Source organism: Marmota monax, unplaced genomic scaffold, assembly GCF_021218885.2.
Source record: "Marmota monax isolate L192 unplaced genomic scaffold, Marmota_monax_Labrador192_F-V1.1 WCK01_AAM20220418_F8-fsc00052, whole genome shotgun sequence".
NCBI lineage: Eukaryota > Metazoa > Chordata > Mammalia > Rodentia > Sciuridae > Marmota > Marmota monax.
The window spans coordinates 6136762-6163689 of NW_026693473.1; the positions used below are offsets into that span (position 1 = coordinate 6136762).

At 41.8% G+C, this 26928-nt stretch overlaps 1 protein-coding gene and 1 long non-coding RNA gene across 2 annotated transcripts in view; one reads left to right on the forward strand and one right to left on the reverse strand.

Annotated features, from left to right (window-relative positions):
• Slc12a8 (solute carrier family 12 member 8) overlaps window positions 1–26928 on the reverse strand; it is a 116944-nt gene that overhangs the window by 78349 nt on the left and 11667 nt on the right. The window contains exon 3 of the mRNA XM_046457980.1: window positions 24164–24395. Coding sequence (XP_046313936.1) covers window positions 24164–24395 — 232 coding nt within the window. The remainder of the gene's footprint in view (window positions 1–24163; window positions 24396–26928) is intronic.
• Window positions 10064–25261, forward strand: LOC131424670 (uncharacterized). Its single transcript, XR_009228062.1, has 3 exons — window positions 10064–10437; window positions 12706–12865; window positions 24270–25261. It is a non-coding gene; the product is annotated as an uncharacterized LOC131424670 (long non-coding RNA).

Here is a 26928-nt window from a genome sequence, read left to right on the forward strand (position 1 = left end):
CAATAGCTGGGGGCTGAACTAGAGGTGGAGTAAGGGTAGGGTTATGGAATTTCACCCCAGTTTTCCTTGCTCTTGCGCATTGCCCTCACACGTTCTGATCATGCTGCTTCCTGCACTGCATGTCTCAATAGCATCCCAAGTCTCTGCTTAGGAGGGCGCCTCTAAATATTACAAAGAGGTGAGAGTCATTTCTCAGTCACCAAAGTCTCTATGCACACACTCTCTAAAGGAGCAGCTCTTCCACGTACCCTGTGGTTATCTCAAAGTTCTGTTGCTTTTGTTGTTTCAAGGGCCAGGGCTGGGCTGCTCACAAGTTGTTTGTTCTGCTTATGGACATTACTTCCCAGAGACTCGCTGTTCTCTCTGAATCCCTAAATTCCTATCTCACCCTCACAGAGCTCAAAACTGATGAGATCCAGCTGTGCTCAGTCCTTCCAATCAGCTACCTAGCCTTCCTCCTAATTTTGAGCAGAAATCTAGGATCTGATAAATTCCTCTCAAACAATAAAGAAAAGGCAATTTAGAGGAAGCAGAAACTATGCAAAAATCAGAAAAACTTTTAAATATGTACATTAATAAATCCTTTGAGAGAGAAAAGAAGATTTCATCAATGAAGGGGCATGTTACTAAACTAATAAAAAGAAACTTTCAGGAAACTAAAAGGAAGTCTTAATTACTAAAAATACAATTGCTAAAATGAGGAAATTAATATAAGTAGAATACCAAATTCAGGAAATCTCTCAAATAGGTAAGACATAATTTTAAAAATTATTTTAAAATAATTTGAAAGGACCAGTCTCAGGCACCCAATATCCAAATAAACAGAAGTGCTGGAAAGAGAGAACAAAAATGGAAAAAAAATCATCATTGAAATAATTCAAGAAAATTTCTCAGAACTGAAGGCTGAGTTCCTAGACCAGAAAGGGTTCATGAATGCCCAGCATAATATCAACAGACTGTCATTTTAGATACAATTTTGAAATTTCAGAAAACTAGGAGACTCCTAAAGCAAAAGAAATAAAATCAATAAATGGGGTGAAATCAAACTAAAAAGTTTCTTCACAGCAAAGGAAACAATAACATGAAGAAAGAGCCTATAGAATGGTAAAAAGTCTTTACCACATGCATCTCAGATAGAGCATTAATCTCCAGGGTATATAAAGAACTCAAAAAACTTAACAACGACAATAAAAAAAAAAAAACCAATCAATGGGAAAAGGAACTGAACAGGCACTTCACAAAGAAGAAATACAATCAATTAACAAAAATATGTAAAAATGTTCAACATCTCTAGCAATTAGAGAGGGGGAGGAATGATAGTAGAATGAATTGCACATTATTACCTTATGTGCATGTATGATTACATGACCTGTGTAACTCTACATCATGTACTACCAGAGGAATGAGAAGTTATACTCCATTTATGTATAATGTGTCAAAATGTATTCTACTATCATGTATAACTAATTAGAACAAATAAAATAAGATGTTTTTTAAAAAGAATAACAAAAAAAATTTCATACTAGCTTACAGTTATATATAAAGGATCATGAATCAGAATGGCTTTGGACTTCTCAACAGCCATATTAGAAGCAAGGAGACAAGTAATCAAAAATCTAAGTCCGGTGTGGTGACACACACCTGTAATCCCAGCATTTTGGGAGGCTGGGGCAGGAGGATTACAAGTTCAAAGCCAACCTCAGAGACTTAGTGAGGCCCTAAGCAACTTAGTGAGACCCTGTTTCTAGATTAAATATTTAAAAAGGCTTTATTTTATTTTTTTAAAATATTGTTTAGTTGTCAATGGACCTTTATTTTATTTATTTATATGCAGTGCTGAGAATCGAATCCAGTGCCTCACACCTGCAAGGCAAGTGCTCTACCACTGAGCCACAGCTCCAGCCCCTAAAAGGGCTTTATTTTTACATAAAAAAATAAAAGTGGTTAAAAAGTGGTTAAGCGCCCCTGGATTCAATCCCTGGTATCAAAAAAAAAATTAAAGAAAAATAATTTTCAACCTAGAATTTGATGTCCAGAAAAACTATCAGTTGATTGTGAAGATAGAATAAAGATTTTCAGATCTTTATTCAGTCATAGGATTCAAAAACAGGGAAATCCAAGAGTCAGAGAAAGGGGTGAGAGAATGGAGAGCAGAGATCCTGGGATGACTATGGTGAAGACAAATGCAAGGTTACTACCCAGACTGGGGCAGTGTGACTAAGCACTCGCTGAGAGCTTCCATCACCAAGATCCCTGTAGCCACTGCACCCAGTTTTTAACCTGGAGGTCAGAACACTCAGGCAACTCTATCTGGGATTCTGATCTGTTCTCAGTTTATCTTGATATGAGCTGATGAAACTGCTGCTCCCCCTTCTCACCTTGCTTCACCTCAGGAAGTGTTGCACTCTGATCCACTTCCTGTGGGCCAGAGCTTAGAGGCAGAAATGCAGAGCAGCTCGCTCCCCTAACATATCCTCTCCACACCTATGGAACCAACACTTTCTACAGCCCTTCCTGCTATGCTAACCCTGCAGAGATGGAGACTCATATGGGTCCTCAACAATTCAGAGTTGGTGAGGCTACAAGGAAAGGCAAGTTCAAAAACAACTAAAAGTCACACAGTGACTACTTCTGGTGGAGAAGCAATTGGGAAGGAACAACAGTTCTGGTCATGTTCTATGTCATTTTTAACCAGTACACGTTTTATACACACTCCTATGTTGAAGATATGTTGTGTGATAAACTAGCTTGGATTAATTCTAAATTTTAGAAGGACTAATGTTTTCCTCCAGGTTTAGGGATGAATCTCATCCTAACTTCTCTTTCTGCAAAAGTGCTGTACTTTAGAGAGAAAAACCTTTATGGAGTAATATATCCATTCTATAAGACTTGAGAATACCATCAGTAAAGACTTTGTGAATCTCTGAATTTTTGCAATTTTAAACATAAATGGTGTTATGATTTGAATATGAGGTGTCCCCCCAAAGCTCCCATGTTCATGCAAGAATGTTCAAAGGTGAAACAAGTAGATTGTGAGAGATATAGTCCAGCCTACTCTGAATGGACTAACTGTAGGCAGGTGGGGTATAGCTAGAGGAGGTGGGTCACTGGGGGCTGCCCTAGAAGGATTCATCTCCCCTTGGCCCCTCCCCGCCGCCCGCCCCTGCTTCCTGGCTGCCACAAGGTGAGCAGCACTGTTTCACTACATCTTTCCGCCATGATATTCTACCTCACCTTGGGCCCAGAGCAATGGAATCAGCCCACCATGGACTAAACCTCTGACACCGTGAGCCAAAAATAACCTTTTCCTTCTCTAAGTTGTTCTTGTTGGGTATTTTGTTCACAGAGATGAAAAGCTGACTAACACAAATTATATCATTTCGTATAAACTGACGTCCAGTCTAAAGATTAAAATAAGTCAAATCCAGAAGTTCCAAATCTCTGGCTTTAGGCACAGTGTAGGGCCATCAGATCCTCAAGAGATTATAAAATAAAGAGCTGAGGCTACTTGATTCTCATCTCTACCATGACTTACCTCTCACCATCTCAGTTTCCCCATTTGTAAGATGGAATAATCATAGTATGTACTTCTCTTTGTAAGAATTGAATGAACGAATACATGGAAATAAGAAAAACAATGCTTGGCCTATAGTACAGATTAGCTGTGGAGCTGGGTTTATGGCTCAGTGGTAGAGCACTTGCCTAGCATGTGTGAGGCCCTGGGTTCGATTCTCGGTAATGCATAAAAGTAAATAAAATAAAGGTCCATTGACAACTAAAAAAAAAAACATATTGAAAAAAAAGGAAAGATTAGCTGTTATTAATATCACTATTACAGATAAGCAATTGCCTGACCATACATGATGACTATCTTTTTACAAAAATTCTTTCTATCCAGAGTTCCATGAACACGGGGTCTTGCGGTGCTCAATCCTCCTGTGGCTACCTGGTGTCTACAGTTTTTATGATCTTTCAACCAGCCACTAACTGCAGAGTGTGGAGAAGCAGGTGGTGTTTGTTACTACTTATCTTAAGTCTTTTCACACTCGGGATAAGATATGGATCCCTGAAAGGTGCCAACTTAGCTTTGCCTCTGCCACTCATCAGGCCCCCCTTATAGGAAGTAGAGTCTGAGGTGTGTGACAGCTCACTGTAAACACAGGTGGAACTCAGGGCTGCATGGTGGCACAGGGCAAAGGGCACTGGATTAGGGGTCGGGAGAACTGTGTTCCAACAGTGGCTCTGTGTGACCCAACTAATGTCACTTGACCTCCCTGTGCTCCCACACAGAATCAGGCACATCATCCAGATTCCCAGATTCTTGGACTTGTAAGTGCGTATTGGTTCCCCCTTAAATCACATATAATTAATGCAGGGGAAGGGAGGTCAGCCGCAGGGCAGCGAGTCTCCTGAAAACACAACTAATCATCCAAATCTGACTTCAGGGCTAGCGCTGGCCTGCTCGGGTTTCCCATCCCCTTGTCTAGGCAGAGCCCACAACAATGTTATCACTTTTTAAAACATATGCCTAAACTCATTCCTATTCCAGACAATTGGCAGGTGCCCAGTTAATAGATTATTCCACCAGACAGTTGAATGCGTTGGCCATTGATCAAAAATGAGATCACCATAATCCTATGTGCTAAAACTGGAAAAGCCTGATGAGAAACAATTGTCTATTTTTTTTTAATGAATAGAAATCTATATTCCCATACCATATCCCTCAATTTGCCTTGCCTGGTGCCTGATTCAGGACTTTGTTCAAGGTCGCTTGGTTTTGTTCTTTGGCCCCATATGCTAGGAGTGTGACAGTCCATGTGGGTTTCACATCAACAAATCCCCAACCAGATTCCAGCTGATCTGCAAGAATTTCTGACCGACATCACCAGATCCCTAGTCTTTCTCTCAAACCTGCATAGTTGGAAGGAGCAGGTCAGGAAGGTCCTTGTTCCAGCTATCTGGATTCTCATTTAATTTAATTTACACACATATGTTCAGGGGATACAAGTAAAAGAAAGCTCAGGTACTGAGAGAAAAGGAAGGTTCTAGGGTATGCAGAGCTGTTGTTAGCAGAGGCTGTGGCGCCTTTCCAGCACACAGGCATTCACAGGCAAAATTCACCCCTGACCTGCGTTAGGTAAGACACCTACAGATTTTACCAGTGACTCATCCACGCTCTTTCATCAAGTCTTTGATGCCTCCCTAAACATCTCCACTCCTTCTAAAAGGATAAGAGAAAGAAAGAAATCCCAGGAGGAAAACTTTTCAAAGCTGCAGTTTCTTCTCAGCTACAACCCTTCCTTCCTTCCTTCTTCCCAAGAAGGTCTGACTGAACTTGCAATTGGACCCCACCCTGAGCCAGGCCCTCCACTCAGGCATTGTGCGATCGGCTGCCAGCTGCCACATGTGCAGACAGAATACCTGAGAACCGCTGCCAAAACAGGAAGGTTGGCGCCTCTCTGGAAGGAGGCCTGGGGAGCATCCGTTGCCCAGTGACTGCAGATAAGAGGCCAAGGGGCTAGCACACCACACCTCTGCTGGGGCTCCAGAGCTCTTCCCTGGTACTTTCTTCATCCTATGGGATTCATTTTTTTATTCACTCACTCAACAAATGCAGAAGGCACCTACTGTTGTGCTGGTATTGGGGGGACAGAGAAATGACAGATATATCTCTGTCCCCTAGGGCACTCATGTAGCTGTGACAGGCCACTCAAGGGACAATTGTGATACCTCAGACTCCTCTGAAGCCCAAAGGAACCACCTCTCTGCCATCCCAGTGGTGAACCCTGCAGATTGTCATCACAAACAAAGCAAATGGGGGTAGAAGCAAGGGGGACAGGTAGAGGGTCATCCCCATCTCCCTAGTTTCCCTCAGCACCAGCAAGCCTCCCCAGATTCACATCCAGTTTCTGGTCTCAAGAACTTGTCTTGGGGCTGGGGTTGTAGCTCAGCGGTGGAGCATTTGCCTAGCACATGAGGGGCACTGGACTCGATCCTCGGCATAAAGAGGAGTAAATAAAATAAAGGTATTTGTCCATCTATAACTCAAAAAAAAAGGAAGGGAGGGAGGGAGGGAGGGAGGGAGGGAGGGAGGGAGAGAGGAAGGGGTACAGACGAACTTGTCTTATTGCAGCCAATTGGCAGGCTGGCCATAGGAATTGATGTATGTTGAACCCCAATTTAGTGGATAAAGACACCCACAGATTTTATCAGTGGAAGGCAAAACCTTCCATGCTTCCCACCTCTGGATCCTCCAAAAGCCTGCCCATTACCAGTGTCTATAACAAAACAAGTCTTCAGCAAGATGATGAGTAACTTTCATACTTAATAGTACAATTTTTGCTTTACAAAGATGAATTAGGACAGTAACAGGAAGGTTGGGAAAAAACCCCCACACAGTAGCTAACTCCAAGGATCCAGCCACAGATAGGAGCTGAAGGAAAGAGATCAGAGGAGGAAACCAGGAAATGAGAAAGGCAAAAAGGAGTCCCGGAGGCTGGAGAGGAAGGGGGAAGGAATAAAAGACAGGAGCAGCGTGCAACAGGGCTAGAGATGCCACTTGTTCCCGTCTAAAGTATTCTCCAGCTTCTTCGAGGATTTGCTCCTCTCTGCTGTTCCAAGAAAGGGCTGGACACTGTGGCCTCTGCTGTTATTCCCCACTCCAAGGCACTGCTCCTGATCTCTGAGGCAGGGAGAGCAGCCCTGCTCGGCCCCTGCACAGTCATTTGCGAGGGTCACTGTGTTCGTGTGAAAGTCTTTACTGCACACACCACCCACCCCACAGCCCAGGAGTAAAATGTAAAGGCCAGGACACCACAGACTTCTCACACACAGGAGCTCACCTTTCCTCCTAGGACCTCCTTGGGCAGAGGAAGGGCTGAGCAAGCTTCCCCAAGAACAAGGCTCTCCAGCCCTCAGGTCAGAAAACAGTCAGAATCACAACTCCACACAGAGGCCATCGTAGGCACTGCAGGGCCCTTCCAGGCAGGCCTGGCCACAGCCTGGGAAGCCCTTCCTGGCAAAGCCGGAAGGCTGCCCTCCCTCCACAGGGGGCAAGGAGCTGGCCTGGATGATGATGGGACCCAGCCATTGCGGTAACTCAGCAGGCTCCTCTTAGGAGGAGAGCAGAGCTCCAGGGAAGGCAAGACAGGGCTGAACCAGAGGCCTGGCATGGCCATCTTTCACTTAGTAGGTCATTCCTTGAACAAACATTTACCAAGTCTCTCCAGTTGCCAAAGGACCCAAGCCTTTGCTCTGCACAAGTTCCAGGGGAGCTGGTGTTCACTGTACCTGCGCGGAAGAGCCACCCGAGGAGCTTCCACGGCCTGCTCTAGGGGGAGGAATCTTACTCTTTAGCTACCACTGTGTATGTTTATTTTCATCAGAGAGTTTGTTCTGTTTTTGTTTTTAAAATACAGAATAGTGCAAAATGCCTCTTCCTGGGAACTAAATTCCATCTTCCTAAATATGTCTGTTTCCCCATCAGAATCAGCACTTTCCCCAACAATTCCAGTCCTCCGGTTACTCTACCTACCACACTGCCTACAACTGTATCCCCAGCCCCAGCCACACCTCAAGCTCACATCACTAGCCTATCGGTCACCTCCATGTGGCCTTGCTGAAACTCTAAGGCAGACCTGGCCATCTCCCCTACACCTACTCCTGCCGCCCTGTTTCCCCCACCCCCATCCAGTGCTTGAGGCCCCAGCCAGCCAGCCCCAGAGTCAGTGCTGTCTCTGGCCCTGCTCCACCCCACACCCACAGGTCTCATCTCTTGCCACCCGCCCTCCTTTCCCAGCCCCAGAGGCTCCCCAGGACTATCTCAACAGCCTCCTTCCTGCCTCTGCTCTTGGTCCCTATCCCACATCATTTTCCACACTGAGGCCAGAGAAATCTAAAATCCAAAACTGGCACCCACTTCCTACTGTCCTGAGAGAAAGCTCAAGGCCCTCAGTGCAGTGGACCGGGCCTTCCCTGAACTGGCTCTGGGGCCTTTCTATCTGCCTCTCACCACCAGCCCTCCCTGTTCCCCCGGCACAGCTGGCGCTCCTGCTGCATAAGCCGCCCTCCCTGTAGGCCAAGCTTTCTTCTTCTCCTCTGGTTAAACTCTGACTCCCTAAACACTCGGCTCAGAGAGAACCTCTAGAAAGACTTTCTTGACTCTCCAGCTATGGTAGGAGTCCCAGGGATACCCAGGTCCCTGTGCAAATCTGTCACAGCACTCCCCACTACCACTAACATGTCTGGGTCTCCCAAGACAGCATGAGCAGTTAAAATGAATGAAAGGCCACAGCGTGTGGTAACATGGAGACATCCCCAAGTCATGTTGGGTGAGAAAAGTAATTTGCAGAATCATTCATTCACCATTCAGTATTTTATCAAACGAATACATGCAGTATAATTAAAATGTATGTGAATTCTTTAACTGCTAAACAAAAGTAGTAATTGCTTGGGGCCATCTACATGTGGAAGAAAAATGAAACGGGGGGGGGGGGGGTGCATGAGCCTCACTGTCAGTGGTTGCCTCCAGGAAAGGAGGGGTGGGTAAAAGTAGGGCTGAAATAGTATCTGTCATGTTTTATTTAGTTTCATTTTTTAATACAGCTCTCAAGCAAAACTGGCAAATAACTATTAAATTTGGATGGTAAATAATGGCTATTTGTTATATTATTTCCAACATACTTGAAATATTTTATCAGTACATTTTTTAAAAAATTAACAAGAAATCTGAGTGGCAAATGTTCTCATTAATGTCCCAGGGGCCTGGGCAGACTCCTGCAGCTGCTGACCCCAACAGGTCTGCATGGGCATAGCTGCCACTCTGAGATGGGCAGAAATACAACATAAAAAAGTAAATCTGATGTGTGTGTGTTTGTGTGTGTACTGTGTGTGCTGGTGGGGATTAAACCCAGGGTCTCATGCATGGTAGGCCAGTGTTCTGCCACTAAGCTACCTTCCCAGCCTTTTTTATTTTTTGTTTTATGAAAAGGTCTCACTAAGTTTCCCAGGCTGGCCTTGAACTTGTGATCCTCCTGCCTCGGCCTCCCGAGTAGCTGGGCCTGCACCACTGGGCTGGGTGCTCACTGTGCACATAGGTGGATAGGAGAGTAAGTAAAGGGAGGAGGGAGAAACAGAGGGTGTAAACTTACTTGTGTTTAATTCAAGATGGTGCTCAGATACCCAAGCAGAGATCCAGTAGGAGCTGGTCACATGGGAGCGGAGTTTGAGAAAGCTGAAGAAGCAGGTGGACCAGGGCAGTAGTGGTTGAGAAAGGTCCCCTCAGATGAGAGAGAGCAAAGGGGAACACAGGGATATCAGAGGACTGCGCCCTGTGCTCTCCCTGCCCACATGAGAGGACAGGACCACCAAGAAGAGAGATAAGAAATGGGAAGAGAATTTCAAATCAGCATGGGTGGTCAATGGTGCAGAAGAGGCGAAGAATCAGAAATGAGCACAAGTCCTGGATTTGGAGATCAAGAGTCCCAGGAGCCTCAGATAGAGAAATTTCAGCAGCAACGAGAGGCAGGCATGCTTGCTTACCCCCTTTACAGTTCCCAGCACTGACACTGACCTGTACGAGCCAAGCGCAAGCAGAAGCACTTCCCACCTGCTGGATGCAGCCTTAGATGAACTTGGCCCTGCTGAGCTCTGTCCCACTAACCCTCCTCATAGCAAGTGACAGAGCCACAGCAGAGCAATGTGCTGGGTGGACGTGCAGAGAAGGACACCACAGAGAGAGGCTAGGCGGCTGCCTTCCTAGATAACCAAAAAAGTAAGCTCAGAGACGCACGATTTCATTTTCAAATGCAGAACACAGAATTAAAATGGGCCACATGTCACTTTATTTTCTAAAATGTATTTTCTCTATATTTGCCTGACTTTTATGGCAATAAGATCATTTTGGCATAACACTCATCTTACATAAATGAAAATATGAGCCAAAAAATGGCATTTTAGGAGCATTAAGCCCAACAAATGCGTCTTGTTTAAACTGTCAAGCTCTTGAGCTTTTTATAGTAACGAAGCTCTGCGTCTTCACGGAGTCTTGTGCCGTGGGCCGTGGTGCTTGTTTTGAAAAAGACAAGACAGGAGGTGGAGAAAGGAAAAGGGGCCCGTGCTGCCAGTCTGCGGGGAAAGGAGTTGGGAGGAGAAGAAATAGTGGTGATGAGGAAGACCCGCAGTCATGAGACCTGGAGATGAAACGAGAGGCGAGACACTAAGAGGATGGCATAGAGAGAGAGCTTGAGATGGAAGGACGCAGTGGAGGAGAAGATGAGGCAGATGACAAACACTGGACTAAATAAAAGTCTACAGCCTAACTATGAGGCCTCCAGCCTCTCCTCCTACCTTTTCCTGTTCCCAGAACTGTGGCAGCCACCCACATCCCCGGAAGGAGATTAGAGAATTCCTCTTTGGAAAACACTAACTGCACCAGAGGTAAGACCTACAGAAACTGACTGTATTAGTCTATTTTCTTTTACTATAATAAAATACCCGAGGCTGGGTACTTATAAAGAAAAGAGGTTTATTTAGATTATGGTTTCGAGGGCTGAAAATACAAAATTGGGTGGCCTCATCTGTTCGGCCTCTGGTAAGGGGCCCCCTTGTTGGATCACAACATGGCAGAAAAATGGAAAGGGAACTGGCTGCATACAGAAGGGGCCAAGTACATGAGCTGGTTGGTTAGTTGGATGAATTAAAGGATTTATTTGATTATTCATTCATCCATTTATATGCTGCTGGGCATTGAACACAGGGCCTCACTAGGCAAGTATTCTACCACTGAGCTGCACCCCAAGCCCTGATCTTACTTTAAACAATCCACTGTCATGACAGCAAAATCCTTTTGGAGGACTAAGCCCCCTGTGACCTAACTACTCTTCACTAAGTTCCACCTCGAACATGTTCCACCACCTTTCAATATCACTATACTGGGTACTAAACTTCCAGCATGGGGACCTTTGGGGGACAATCACATCCATACCATAGTGCTGACACCTGGGAGTCTTCCCAACAAACAGCCCAGTGTGCACAGGATCACCCACTTGCCAACTGCCCTGCAAGCAGGGTGTGCACACGGCTCCCCATGTGCTTTTAGTGCCTCATTATTAAAAAAGAATCAACAACCAAGGACTATCACACATCTGAAGAAAGTTGGCAGCAATTAACAGGGAGAACAAAAGAAAAGAACAGAAGAATCTGGATGGGGACCGGGGGACAAGAGATTCACATAAAACCCTTGTATTTTATAGTCTAAAGGAGTCAGAAAGAAATATTATATCCATGAAACAAGAACAGGATGTGATTTTAAAAATAACCATCAGAGAACAAGGATCTCTTAGCAATTAATGATAGACAAAAAATGAAGTAGAAAGGTAGAAAGCAAAGTTGAGGAAAACTCCCATAAAGTAAGGAGGAGGGAAAATATATAAGCTACACAAAAGAGAAGATTTAAAAAATAATAATAATAATAAAAGAAGGTTCAAACCAAGAGTTCCAACATGTAACTATGGTAGCAGTCCCCTCTTATCCACAGGGGACTCTTCAAGGATTCCCGTGGACACCTGAAACTGCAGATACTGGTGAACCCTATGGATATTATGTTTTTCAATACACACATGTTATGGTTTGGATATGAGTGTCCCCCAAAAAGCTACTGTGTTATTGCAGGAGATGAAATGATTGGATTGTGAGAGTATAACCTATCAGTCACCCTAGTTTGAATGGTCTCACTAGGTGGTAACTGTGTGCAGGTAAGGGGTGACTGGAGGAGATCACTGGGGGTGGCTGGAAGGCATACTCCCTTTTGCTCCCCCATCCCCCTGTCTTTCCTGAGTATCATGAAGTAAGCAGTGCTTCTCTTCCATGCCCTTCTGCCATATGTTCTGTCTCATCTTGGGCCCAGAGCCATGCATGGAGTTGGCCAACCATGGAATGACCCTCTGAAATCTTGAGTCGAAATAAACCTTAGTTCCTCTAAGTTGTTCTTGTTGAGTATTTTAGTCACAATAATAAAAATCTGACTAATACAACATATCTATGATAAAGTTTAATTTATGAATTGCAAAATGAGATATTAACAAAAAAATCATAAAATCGAACATTTTTTCATTTATGAACACTTATGAGCTGTAATTATTTCTGGAATTTTACATTTTTCCACCCAAACTGTGGAAAGCAAAACTGGTTATGAAGGGACTAGTAGGGGCTGGGGCTGTAGTTCAGGGGTAGAGTGCTCACCTAGCACACGTGAGGCCCTGGGTTCAATCCTCAGCACCACATAAAATAAATAAATAAAATAAAGGTCTGGTGTCCAACTACAACTAAAAAATAAAATAAAAAAGGACTACTACAGTCAGAATTCAAGGGGAAAAAAGAAGAAAAACAAAACAAAGGGGAAGAAATTATCCAAGAAATAACCAAAAATCCCAGATTGAAAGTGCCCAGGGCAATGAATCAAATTTTTGACATGAAATTTTAGAATATTGTGGGTAAAGGGAATATCAGGACTACTTGGAGGAAAAGAAACAGGTTACCTGTCAAGAACAGAAATCAGAATAACACCGAACTCCTGATGCCACTGAATCAGTGCTAGAAGATGAAGTGAGAATGATTCCAAAATTCTATGGGAAACTATTTTCTACCTAGATTTTTATATCTCCTGTCAATTAAATTGAAGGTAGAAAAGCAGTATTTCTACCGTAGGCAGAGAGGATGATCTGCGATCCAGAGAACAGGGAGCAACCCCCGGGAGCAGTGAGGGTGAAGACCCAGACTCTGAGATCATCCGTCCATGAGAAGCAATGCTGAGGAGAGACTCTCCCACAAGGAGACCCTAACAGAGGGATCACTGCAGAAAATGCCTGTAAGTCTTTGAAAGCCCTATGGAACATCTTTTAAAATGGTAATAAAATTCTAGAAAATAAAGCAAGTAAAAAACAATGGAATGTAGTGGTTTAAGTGGTGACCCCTAAAAAATGTCCACCCCTAGGAAACTACAAATGAGACCATATTTGGAAAAAGGGTCTGCAGTTTGCAGATGAATTTAGGGACCTTTAGGTGAGATTAGCCTGGATTACCTAAATCGGACCTGTTTCCAGTGACGAGTTGTCCTTACACAGCACACACAGGTGGGAGGAGAAGGTCACATGGAGCAGAGGCTGAGGAAGGAGTACCAGGAGTACCTCTAGGGCCTTCCAGGGAGACTGGCCCTGCCTGACACCTTAGATTTCAGACTTCCAGCTCCAGAACTGAGAGAGAATAAATTTCTGCCGTTTTAAGCTCCTACGGTTGTGGTAGTTGTTGGGGCCGCCTTAGGAAACTATTACATGAAGTGTTCAATTGCTTTCTCTCTCTCTCTCTCTCTCTCTCTCTCTCTCTCTCTCTCTCTCTCTCTCTTTCTTACTGTTTTTCTGTCTTTCTTTCTTTTTTCTTTTTTCCTTTTTTTTTTTTTTGTGGTGCTGGGGATCAAACCCACAGCCTTGTGCATGTGAGGCAAGCACTGTGCCAACTGAGCTACATCCCTAGCCCCTGAAGCATTTAATTTCAAGAAAATCCAGAAAATATATAAGAAAACAAGCAATCAGAGTACCCAATTTGGCTCAAAAATGAATACTTTTATGTACATATATTACTTTCATTACCTACTAAGTCAATTTTAAAAGGACATGTTAGGGAAAAAATTCAACATATATAACAAACATCATCTGTCACTTATGAAAACTAAACAAATATTTGTTTTGTGTGGATTAATGGTTAAGGTAGAAGAGCTTCTGTAACTCATTAAAGAATAAGATAACCTGATGGAAAAATAGGGAAAGAGTATAGACAATTCAAAGAAAAAGAAGCATAAGTGGCAATAAAAATATGAAAAAATTATCCTTATTAATGATTGAAGAAAAACAAATTTAAAAGATCACCTTTTTCCCCCCACCTATCACAAGACAGAAATCTAAAAGATTAAACCTACCTAATAGTTTCCAAGATATGGGGAATCAATAACTGTTTATGTACTATTAAAGTTCAAAATGAAACAACCTTATTGAAAAGCCATTTGGCAGAATCTAACAAAATTGAAAATGTGCTTGACCTTTGTTCTATGAATTCTATTTATAAGACTTAATCCTGCAAAAATAAGCTCCAACTTTGGTACAGCATGTTCACATCAACATTTGAAGCGACCACACTAGAAAAATATAAATAACTACCAATGAATGAGCCTTTAATTATATAGAATTTTAAATTTGTAAAGTGGAATACCTTGCAGGGGTTGAAAAAGGATGAGTATCCTAAACATACTGACATTGATATCCACGATATGGAACGGAATGTGGGGGAGGGGGCAGTAGCAAAACAATGTGGAATTTAATTACATTTTTATAAAGAACTGTGCTGTATGTGTTTATGTGCGTGCACATCTGTGTATGTGTTCATGCATGTGTAAAGAACAGATTATAAAGACTTGTGTTCAGAAACGCCTGCCGGAGTGTAAGAGTAGGAGAATGGAATGAGAGGAGGAAACTTTTACTCTTCACCTTTATCCATTTCAGAATTTTTTTTTTCTTTTTTTTTTTGGTACTGGGGATTGAACTCAAGGGCACTAAAACCACTGCATCACATCCCCAGCCCTATTTTGTGTTTTATTTAGAGACAGGGTCTCACTGAATTGCTTAGCACCTCGCTATTGTTGAGGCTGGCTTTGAACTCAGGATCCTCCTGCCTCAGCCTCCCCACCTGCTGGGATTACAGGCATGAGCCACTGGGCCCAGCCATTTTAGGATTTGTTGTTTTTATAAAACAAGAAAGCATTCATTCCCTTTAAACTACACATGCAGAGGAAAATGTAGTGTTCATGTATTAAAAGACAATTTTGTTCTGATTTTAAAATTAGTTACCTTGGCTTAAAAGTGTGCCTGCAAATTCACTGAAACTTATCCATTCGAAAGGTGGAAACTAATTTTCCTCCCTTGAAAGAAGACTCAGGGACTCACTCTAACACATAGGTCATGGGGGCAGTGCCACTAAGTGGCTTCTGAGGCTAGATCATAAAAAGGAGCTTTCGGCTGTGCTTTCTCTCTGATTGTTTACTCTGGGGGAAGTCAGTCAGCCCTTGTCTTGAGGACACTCAAGCAGCTCTCGAGAAGAACCACAGAGAAAGGCACTGAGGTCTCCCATCAGCCACCAACCACCACCTGCCAGCAAGACCTCCAGCCCCAGCTGCACCTTCAAATGACCGCAGCCTGGCGGACACTCAGCCACCAGCTAAGTCACACCCACATTCCTGGATCACAGGGAAGGCCAGAGATAAATAAATGTTTACTGATGTTTTATGCCACTAAATTTTCAAAAAATTTGTTTGATAGCAATAGATTATACACACACCAACCCCCCTCTGGAGAAAAGTGGGGAAAAAAAAGAACAGCAGAAGGTAACTTCCATCTTTTACCATACTTTCTACATTTTTTTAAATTTAATATTTGTTTTTAGTTGTAGCTGAACAAAATTTATTTATTTACTTACTTACTTACTTATTTTTATGTGGTGCTGAGGATCAAACACAGTGTCCAACACTGCCAGGCGAGTGCTCTACCACTGAGCCACAACCCCAGCCCCTACTTTCTACATTTTTACATTATATATTTCAGGATTTTTTGTTGTTGTTTTTGTTGACATTTTAAGAAAGAAAAAGAAATAAAGTTCAGCTTAATTGTATTTAGATTTTTTTTTCTGATTTAAAAAGCAACACTAGGGGCTGGGATTGTGGCTCAGTGGTAGAGCGCTTGCCTAGCACATGTGAGGCACTGGGTTCGATCATCAGAACCACATAAAAAGGAAAAGTAAACTAATAAAATAAAGTTAAAAAAAAGAGCAACACTTGTGAAAAAAAAAGAAGACGGAGTTGGAGGACAGGCACAAGCCAGCTGTAAGACATAGTATAAGGCTGTGATAATTCAAGTGGTGTAGAATAGAGAAAGAATGCACATACATCAATGGGACATAACAAAGCCAGACACAGACCCACAAAAATACAGCTGACTGACCTTCTACCTAAGAGCAAAGGCAATTCAATGGAGACAGAATAGTTTTTTCAGCCTATGGTACTTGAACAACCAGACATTCACATGCAAATAATCTAGATATACCTTTCACAAAAAAAAAAAAATATCACTCAAAGTTGATCATAGACTTAAATGTAAAACATAAAACTTCTACACATCAACAACAAATTGCTGAGAAAGAAATCATCAAAGCAATTCTATTCACAATGTCTACAAAAATAAAATAAAATACCTAAGAATAAATTAACCAAGGAAGTGAAAGACTACAACGAAAACCACAAAACACTGATGAAAGAAACTAAAGAGGACACAAAAAGATAAAGAATTCCTATATTCATGGAGTGAAACATTATTATAAACACACGACACAAAACAATCTACAGATTTAATGCAATCTCCATCAAAAAAACCAATTATATTCTTCACAGACTAGAAAATACAATCCTAAAATTCACATAGAAGCCATGTGTGATGGTGCACACCTATAATCCCAGAAACTCAGGAGGTTGAGGCAGGAGGATCACAAATTCAAGGCCAGCCTCAGCAACTTAGTGAGACCCTGTCTCAAAAATAAAAAATGTCTGGGGTATAGCTCAGTGTGAGAGTATCCTGGGTTAAATTCCTAGTACCTCATGTACATGGAAAACAATTCATTTCGAAACACAAAGACCCCAAAATAGGCAAAGGAATCTTGAGCAAAAAGAACAAAACTGTAGGTACCATACTATCTAACCTCAAAACATGCTAAAAAGCTATAGTAATCAAACTACATGGAACTGAATGCCATATAAAACAGACACATAAAACAATGGAACAGAATAAACATTCAGAAAAAAATCCACACATCTTCAGCCAACTGATTCTTAACAAGGGCACCAAAAATATCTGTTAGACATGAAGACCAATGGTACAGAATAGAGAACATGGACAAACCCACATAAAAACAGTTTTCTCATACTAGACAAAAGTGCCATAAACATACATTGGAGAAAAGATAGCCTCTTCAACAAATGGTGCTGGGAAAATTGGAAATCCATATGCAGCAAAATGAAATTAAACCCCTATCTCTCACCCTGCAGAAAACCCAACTCAAAGTAGATCAAGGACATAGACATTAGACCAGAAACTATGCGCCTACTAGAAGAAAAAGTGGACCCTAATCTCCACTAGTTGGCTTAGGAACTGACTTCCTTAATAAGACTCCTAAAGTAAAAGAAGTAAAATCAAGAATCAATAAATGGGATGGATTCAAACTAAGAAGCTTCTTCACAGCAAAGGAAACAATCTAGAATGGGAATAGAGAGCCTACAGAATGGGAGAAAATCTTTGCTACCTGAACCTCATATAGAGCATTAATCTCCAGGATATATAAAGAATTCAAAAACCTTAACACCCAAAAAACAAATAACTCAATCATAAATGGGCTAAAGAACTAAACAGGCACTTCACAGAAGAAATTGTATGTTTGATCAATAAATATAAGAAGGGCTGGGGCTGTAGCTCAGTGGCAGAGCGCTTGTCTAGCATGTTTGAGGCACTCGGTTCTATCCTTAGCACCGGATATAAAGTAAATTAATAAACAAAGAGGTTGTGTGTTCATCTACAATTAAAAAATATTTTTAAAAAATAAATAAATATAAGAAAAAATGTTTAACATATCTAGCAATTAGAGAAATGCAAATCAAAATTACACTGAGATGCCATGTCTCTCCAATAAGAATGGCAATTATCAAGAACGCAAGTAACAATAAATGTTAGCAAGGAAGAGGGGAGAAAGGCACATTCATACATTGCTGGTGAGAATGCAAATTGGTGCAACCACTCTGGGGGCAGTATGGAGATTCCTCAGGAAACTTGGAATGGAACCACCACTTGACCTAGTTATCCCACTCCTCGATACATATATCCGAAAGACTTAAAATCAGCATACTAGGGCTGGGGTTGTGGCTCAGTGGTAGAGCGCTCACCTAGCTTACATGAGGCACTGGGTTTGATCCTCAACACCACATAAAGTAAAATAAAGACATTCTGTCCTCCTATAACTAAAAAAATGAATTTTTTTAAAAAAAATCAGCATACTGTAGTGATACAGACACATCAATGTTTATAGAAGCTCAGTTCAGAATCGCTAAGCTATGGAACCAATATAGGTGCCTTTCAATGGATGAATGGATAAAGAAAATGTAGATTATATAAACAGTGGAATATTACTTAGCTAAAAAGAAAAATGAAATTTATGGCATTTGCCAGCAAATGGATGGAACTGGAGACTATCGTTCTAAGTGAAATAAGCCAATCCCCCCTCAAAACCAAAGGCTGGATGTTCTGATATGTGGATGCTAACACACAATAAGGGGGATTAGGAGAGAATAGAAGTGCATTGGATTAGTCAAGGGGAAATGAAGGGAGATGGGAAGAGGAAAAAACGGTAGAATGAATTGGACATAACCTTCCTATGTTCACACATGAATACTCTGCCAGTGAAACTCCACATCGTGTACAACCACACAAATGGGAAGTTATACTCCACGTATGTATGATATGTCAAAATACACTCTACTGTCAAGTATATCTAAAAAGAACAACAACCACAACATCTGTTAGAGAAAATAACAGCCTCTTCAATAAATAGTGCTGGGATATCTGATATCCACATGCAGAAGACTAAAACTTGAGTGCTACCTCTCACCCTGTGCAGGAAGCAACTCGAAATGGAATGAAGACCTAAACATAAGAGCAGAGACACTGAAACTAACAGGAAAACATAGGGAAACACTTCAAGACATTGGTGTAGGCGATAATCTTCTGGTTAGGACCCGAAAAACACAGGAAACAAAAGCAAAAATTGACAAATGATATTGCATCAACTAAAAAGCATCTGCACAGCAAAGGAAATGATATATCAACAGAGCAAAGAGACAATCTGCAGAATGGGAGGGAATATTTGCCAACTATTCATCTGGCAGAGGGTTAATATCAAGAATACATAAAGAACCCAGAAAAAAATAACAAAGCCTCAAGCAATCCTGCTTAAATATGGACAAATGGGGCTGTGAGTATAGCTCAGTGGTGGGCACTTGCCTAGCATGTGTAAGGCCCTGGGTTCAATTCCCAGCACTGCAGGGAAGAAAGAAATGGGTTATGATTTAAATAGACATTTCTAGAAAGAAGAAATATAAATGGCCAACAAATATATGAAAAAATGCTCAATGTCATTAGCCATCAAGGAAATGAAAATTAAAACTACAAGGAGATACCATCTCACCCCACTTAGGATGGCTATTACAAAAATAATAAATCCTGGCAAGGATATGGGGAAAGAGGAATTCTTAGATACTGTTGGTAGGAATGTAAATCAGTACAGCCATTACACAGAACAGTATGGAGGTTCCTCAATAAACTAAGAACAAATCTAATACATGATGCAGCTATCCCACTTCTGGGTGTACAGCCAAAGGAAGTGAAATCAGCATACTAAAGAGACACCTGCATCATCATGTTTTATTGTGGTACTATTTACAATAGCTAAGGTATGAATCAGCCTAGTACCCACAGATGAATGGGATCAACAGATGAATAGATAAAGAAATACACACACACACACACACAATGGAGTATTTTTCAGCCACAAAGAAGAATTAAATCCTGTCAGCTGCAGCAAAATGGCTGTAACTGGAGTATATTATAGTAAGTGAAATAAGCCAGACACAGAAGAATAGGTTCTCCCTCCTACCTCTCTTTCATATGTGGAAAGAGAGAGAGAGAGAGAGAGAAGAGAAGAGAAGAGAAGAGAAGAGAAGAGAAGAGAAGAGAAGAGAAGAAAAGAAAGTCAATCTAGCTGGGGGCAGTGGTGCATATCTGTAATCCCAGTTATTTGGGAGATTGAGACAGGAGGATCGTAAATTCAAGGCCAGCCAGGGCAATTAGCAAGACCCTGTCTCAAAATAAAAAATAAGAAGGGCTAGGGATATATTTCAGTGGTAGAGCACGCTTGGATTCAATCCTCAGTACTGAAAAAAAAATAAAACTGAAATAGAATAGTGATTACTAGAGATTGGGAAGGGTATAAGGGAGATAGGTAGAAAAGGGAGGCTGTATTGATTAGTACATGCTATGTGAATGTAGGAAACTATACACTGGACTCTATTAACATATACAGTTAATATGCATTAATAAGCAAAATATTTTTAAAAAACAAAACTTCTAGAAGAGAACACAGGAGAAAAATTTAGGTGACATCCGATTCATGATCCACTAAAGAAAAAATGAATATGCTAAGCTTCATTACAATTAAAAACTTCTGCTCTACCAAAGACATAGTTAAGGGAATGAAAAGACAAACCACAGACTGGAAAAAAAAATATTTATAAAACACATATCTGTCAAAGGGCTTATATCCAAAATATGCAAAGAACCCTTAAAACTCAACAGGAAGAAAACAAACAATCCAAGTTTTAAAAGGGCACAGTATCTAGACAGTTCACCAAAGATGAAAGATGATACACAGATGGAAAATATAAGCATATGAAAATATGCTCAATATCAGATGTCATCAAGGAACTGCAAATTAAAGTGATGAGATACCACCACACACCTATCAGAACAGCCCAAATCCAGAACACGGACTGACATGCCAACTGCCAATCAGGACAGGAGCTGCAGAAACTCATTCAAAACGCAAACTCTTAACGGCCACTTTGGGACACAGTTTGGTAGTTCCTTTCAAAAAGAAACACGGTCTTACCCTATGATCCAGCCATCATGCTCCTTTGTATTTATCCAAGGGAGTTGAAACAAATATCGTCACAAAAACCTGAACAAGGATGTCTATAACTGTCTTGTTCATAATTGCCAAAAAAACTGGAAGTAACCAATGTCCTTCAACAGGTGAATGGAGAGATAACCTAGGGTCCATTCAGACAACTGAATAGTATTCAGAGGTAAAAAGAAATGTGCTATCAAGCCACAAAAGGACATGGAGGAATCCTAGGTGCATATTAGTAAATGAAAGAAGCCAATTTGGAAAAGCTACATATTGTCTGATTCCAAGTATATGACATTCTGGAAAAGGCTGAAACTGTGGAGGCAATAAAAAGATGAATGGTGGCCAGGAGTGTGCAGTGGGGTGGGATTAACAGGTAGAGCACAGGCGGTTTGCATACTCCTCTCTGTGATACTGTTATGGTGCGCACACAGCACTGCACCCTTCCAAAACCCTTAGAATATGCAACACCAAGCGTGAGCCCTAAACTACGGACGTTAATAATCATATGTCAGAACTGGTTCATCAACTGTTAACAAATGTACCCCACACTAATGCAAATGTTAACAGGGGAAGCTGTGGTGGGGAGGGAGACAGGAAGCAGGTGGGACTCTCTGTACTATCTGTTCAATTCTCCATTGACTGAAACCTGCTCTACGAACATCTATTAATTAATAAATTAACTATTATTAGTTAATTAATATCTACTATTAATAAATTAACATCTATTAATTTTTTAAAGATATTTTATTAGTTGTTGGTGGCCCTTTATTTATTTTTATGTGGTGCTGAGACTCAAATCCAGTGCCTCACACATGCTAGGCAAGTGCTCTACCACTGAGCCATAACCCCAGCCCATAACATCTATTAATTTTTTTTAAAACAAGTAACACTGATCAATTGAAGGAAAAGAAATACAGCCACATGTAATCTCAATAGATGACAATCATCATTAACACTTAGGCATAGTTCCTTCCAGTCTTTTTTCAAATCTCTATGTATAGGTTTTGTTTTGTTTTGTTTTGTTTTGTTTTTTAATAGCTGAAACCATTCTGCTAAACACATTCTGAAGGTCTGGTTTCAGTTTGAATTTTTAACCGCAAAGAAAACAGCCCCTATAAAACATCAGAGATACCAAAAACAGATTCTAGAAGGGCCAGTTGCTATGGGAATAATTGAAAATAAATTCCAGTTCACACTACACCCTGCTAATGTACTGACCAGAAGGAAGGAGAAATATTTGGAGTAACTTATAAAAGCAGCCAAGAAAACTTCTAATCAAAAAGAAGGAAAACACATTAGTCTAGTAGGATTTCAGAGAGGCCAGCGGGATTGCCCTGCAATTTAACTGTGCTCTTTCAGCCATGTATTTATGAAGGGGAAAGCACTCAGGAATTGGGGACTACAGTGGGCACTTTCTCCCCTAACCTGACAGGTTGGCAGCCAAAGGCCAGTAAGTCTCCCTCAGTATGGAGGCTGTCTCTGTAAGATGGTGCAAGGTCCATGGAGGCAGGGGGTGTCACCCTTTCCCTCCAATGGAGATGTTCCAAACAGCAGGCCACAAGAGATACCTGTGTGGATACCTGTGGCCCTTAGCATGGCAGTGGGCCCTGGGGACTCCTTCTGTACAGGAGCTGACCCTTAGGTGCTGGATCATGGGGCAGTCTGGGGATTCTGAGGAAGGACCCAGGATGCCAGAAGGTAGGGACATTCAAGGAATTTAGGGGAGCTACAATTTTCCAACAGAACAACTGCAGCATATGAAGAAGTGATGAAGCCAGACATCGTATGCGAACAGAATTCTAACCTTTCCGCACCAACACTGTGAGAAAAGACAAGACTGTTTAGGACACACACCAGGCGCAGCCTAGAAGGGGAAAAGCAGGGTTGCTATCATGGAGTGTGAAAACAGGCTTGCTTCCCATCTCAGGAATCAGCTCAGTTGTCTGGACGAAGAAATCTTGTTTCAAACCCCAGCTCTGCCATGCATTTCCACCAATAGCATCTTTGAGCCTCGGTTTCCTCATCTGCAAAATGAGTATAGCTGTTCTTAAGATGTTCTGATAAGAATTCAACAAGATAATCACATAAAGTGCCAAGTACAATGCAAGTGTTGTCCAATGCAGCCGCTATCGTGACCTGTACAGGTCACGGTCTGTGCTGTGTGAGTGTGTGTGTGTGTGTGTGTGTGTGAAACACAGCAAGGGGCTTCATCCTTCTTTCCCCATCCATAGTCCAGATAGTCCAGTTAGGCTGCTTGGTCATACTGTTATATAAAGACAGGGTCCCTGCAGTGGAAAACATCAAGCAGTGACCTTTTTTTCCAGTGTTCTAGGAATAGATCCACAATCTGGAGAGAAGCAAAGTTGGCCTTAATGCCAAACCAGAGGAAATCAGAAAGCTACAGAGTTATGACACTCTGGGTAAGAGCTGGTCACTCAAGGCCTAAAGCTTTAGGATTGAGTGGCCAAGCATCCTCAAGGCTGAGGAAAATCCAGGGTTAGATTAAATAGTGACAGACTGCTTAAACAGATGTGATATCATCTCCAAAGGGGGCAAAACTATACCTGGTTGGTTGTTTTCTTTAAGCTTATTAGTTAATGGATGCATATTTTTATTTTGAAAAAAAATAATTTAGCACATAAAACTATAAATAATCAAGCACATATCTGTCTCTGTCCCCCAGAAATAGTTAGTATTTGTCCTCCGTTCACAGTGCTAAAGATGGAACCTAGAGCTTCACACACTCTAAGCAAGCAAAGTTCTTTAAAAAAAAAAAAAATCCAGATGTGATGGAGCACACCTGTAATCCCAGCAGCTCAGGAGGCTGAGACAGGAGGATCTCAAGTTCAAAGACAGCCTCAGCAACCTCACAAGCCCCTAAGCAACTCAGTGAGACTCTGTCTCTAAATAAAATACCAAAAAAAGGGCGGGGGGTGCTGGGATGTGGCTCAGTGGTTAAGCACCCCTGGATTCAATCCCCAGTCAAAAAAAAAAAAATCAATGACAGAAAAAATTAAGGTCTGTTTATCTTCCCTACATGCATATTTATTTCTTGCCCAGTCTTCCAATCACTGTTATCAATTTAATCTCTGTGTATTTCTGCTCTCTTTTAATCTAAATTTTCTGAGTTTTGTTTTAAGAAGAAAAGGAAACAGAAAAAGCATGAAGTGAAAAATTGTGTCACACCAAGACGTACCAACTCACCTGATCAGGAACGGCCACACTAAATTGTAGGTACAACCCATGATGGGAGGGTCATCTCCAAATTCACATCTATCAGCATTCACAAAGCAGTGCAGATCCCCAGGGTAGGCCACATACTGAACCCTGAAGGGCTTACCTGGGTCCAGGTGGGTGAAAGAGCCCACCACAAAGTCCAGCGTAGACACGGCCAGCAGGAACAGCAGCAGCAGCTGGAATCGAATGATCCATTTGACGCCCGCTAGGTTGATCCCCAGCAAGGCCAGAAGCACGGCAACTGAAATTCCTCGCACAGCCCAGATGTTCCGGAGGCCCAGCAAATCCGAGATGGACTCAGCAAAGCCAGTGATGTACATGGCACCTGCAACACACTGCCCGGGCGTTCCAGACAGGAAGAGCCAGCAAGACAGAGAAGCATCAGGAGCCTTGGGCAGGACCACCCACCCTGAGCACCCTGCTTGCCCCGACAAACACTTGCACCAGCCCAGGCTCAGCAGCGAGGAACCAGCACCATTACCCTGCTCTTTTCACCTGGGAATCTGCCCCAGGCCCCATTTCTGCTCGACTATGTCTTGAGCGAGGGGAGAATGAGCACTGAGCCCAAGCTGAGAGCCGACTGCCAGAGGTGACAAAGATGAAAAGAGTATGAGAGGAAGGCGGGGACCTGGGGGGTGCTGGGTCGAAGAGGCCTTCCGATTTCTCTGTCTGCACCATTCAAGAACTAAATCTAGAACAAGAGCAAGCAGGGGGTCCCATCTTCAGAGCCACAGAAGGGCACTGTGGCCAATTTCTTTGTAGGTTAATATTATTTCTGAAATTATCTAAAACTTGGAAATAGAGGAAAAAAGTAGACGGCACAGCTTTTCAAGGTCATATGTTACAAAAGCTACCCAAGGACATCTAGGCAAATGTACTCTGTTCAATTCACTATTTGCTATTAATATCTCAGACTAAGTAAAGTTACGTGTTAACTTACAGATTTTTTTTTTCTAGTAAAAATACAAGTAACTTTTATCCAGGGAAACAGAAAGCCCAAAAGATTAAAAGTTTGTTGTCCCGTAAGACATCGACTAGCTTTGTATCTAACCCAGCAACCTTGTCTTTGTATGTATTTGGTAAATTGCCCAGAACTCTGTAGGTTGATCTCCATCCATCTAACATCCACACCTAGCTTCTCGCTGCTCTTTAACATCCTATTGGCTCCTCCACTGATTGATGAATTCAATAAAAGCTTTGGCACAAGCTCATTTTATATTTGCCATGATTTTACATCTGAGCCATAATTTTACTTTGAGGGGGGATATTTGAAAGATAAATCAATAGTTAAAAATAACACCCACCTCACTTTACCTAATCCTCAGCCTCAGCTCCCTTTGCTCCTCAGGTTTGTCCCTTCTCTGCCCCACAAGGTCAGCTGTCACTCTCATCCCTGTTGCCCTGTTCTTGCCAATCCCCCAGGGAACAAACCCTGTTAGGGCCTCACTGGAGATATTCTTTTTCCATTAAGTCTTTTCTCATCTCCATCTTCTGAATAAACATTCAGCTCACTGCCGGTTTCATACATTTCGTTATCTGCATCCACCTCCCACATATATCACGTATAGAAGTGATATATAGTGATATTCAGTGAACCACTACCAGGAATGCAAACATCTTTTAAAAAACAAACATTAAAAAATTTAGCTGATTTACACCTCTTCAAATACCCTGATTTGCTAAGTATACCACAAGCATCCAAGAAATATTTTGTGATAACTTGATTGTATAAAAAGTGCTTTGGGAAGCAATCACTGCTAAGCCGTAGCCCTTTCATGCAAAGGCCAGAGGGTAACACAAGTTCTGTATTTGAGGGGAGCTCACACGCACAGCCCCATTCTTCACTGAGATCGGCACACCACATTTTTCTAAATGTTCTCCAAAATGTACACACTTAGCTTAAACGGTCATTCCAGCCCTCTCAGTATCCCATAATTATAGGAATCTCTGTCCATATTAGAAATGTGGAGGAAATATAATTATCTCTGAGAGAGAGAGAGAGAGAGAGATTGAGATTTGTGTTTTCCTATATTTACTTCAGAACTTAAACTGTCTCTTGACTTAACCCCAAGAGTGTGGTGGTGCTAATGATACTATGTGATCAGTATTTGGCCAGGTCAACAGGACTCCTCATGGTCAGATTTATCTGAATTTAAAAAAAAAGAGAGATAAGAATGGAGTAATAAAGATCATTTATATGGGCTTCAACTTCCCAGGTGTCCCATGTCACCCACATGCCACATGCAGAAGATGATGCCAGAACTTGAATGTGACCATTTGCATCTGGAGCCTCCAAGAAATTCTTTTATATATATTTTTTCCTAGCAGCTGAACAGTACTTGCTTACATGAGGAGGGCCAAGCTGTACGCACCACTTCTGTTTCCAGTAATTCCAGGAGAGCCCCTCTTTGGGGTTTGCACCTATATGTCTTTTAACTCAAGTTGCCACAACAGGGGAAAAAATTCTCTGGGATGCTTGAAAGACCTCTTTGGTGGTTAGAAGCATGGACTGTGAAGCCAGGTAAGGCCAAACCCTGTGTGACTTGGGAAAGTGTCTCATTTTCTCACCTGTGAAACACAGATAATAGCAGTACTGACTTCAGAAGGTTATTGGGATGATTAAATGCCCTTGACCAATATCTGACTCATAGTTGAAGTTATAGAAATAATGATTATTGGCATTATCATTATGATTTTATTATTAGCTACCAAAGAAGAAGAAACAGGAACTAGCTGCAAATACCATAAAACACTTTGCTAATGCTAAACAGTTGATGGTAAAGCCACTGGGAAGTTGCAATATAAGTCATAAATAAGGATTCTTGAAGTCAAAGAGATTGACTTTAAGGAAAAGCAGTAATAGTCCAA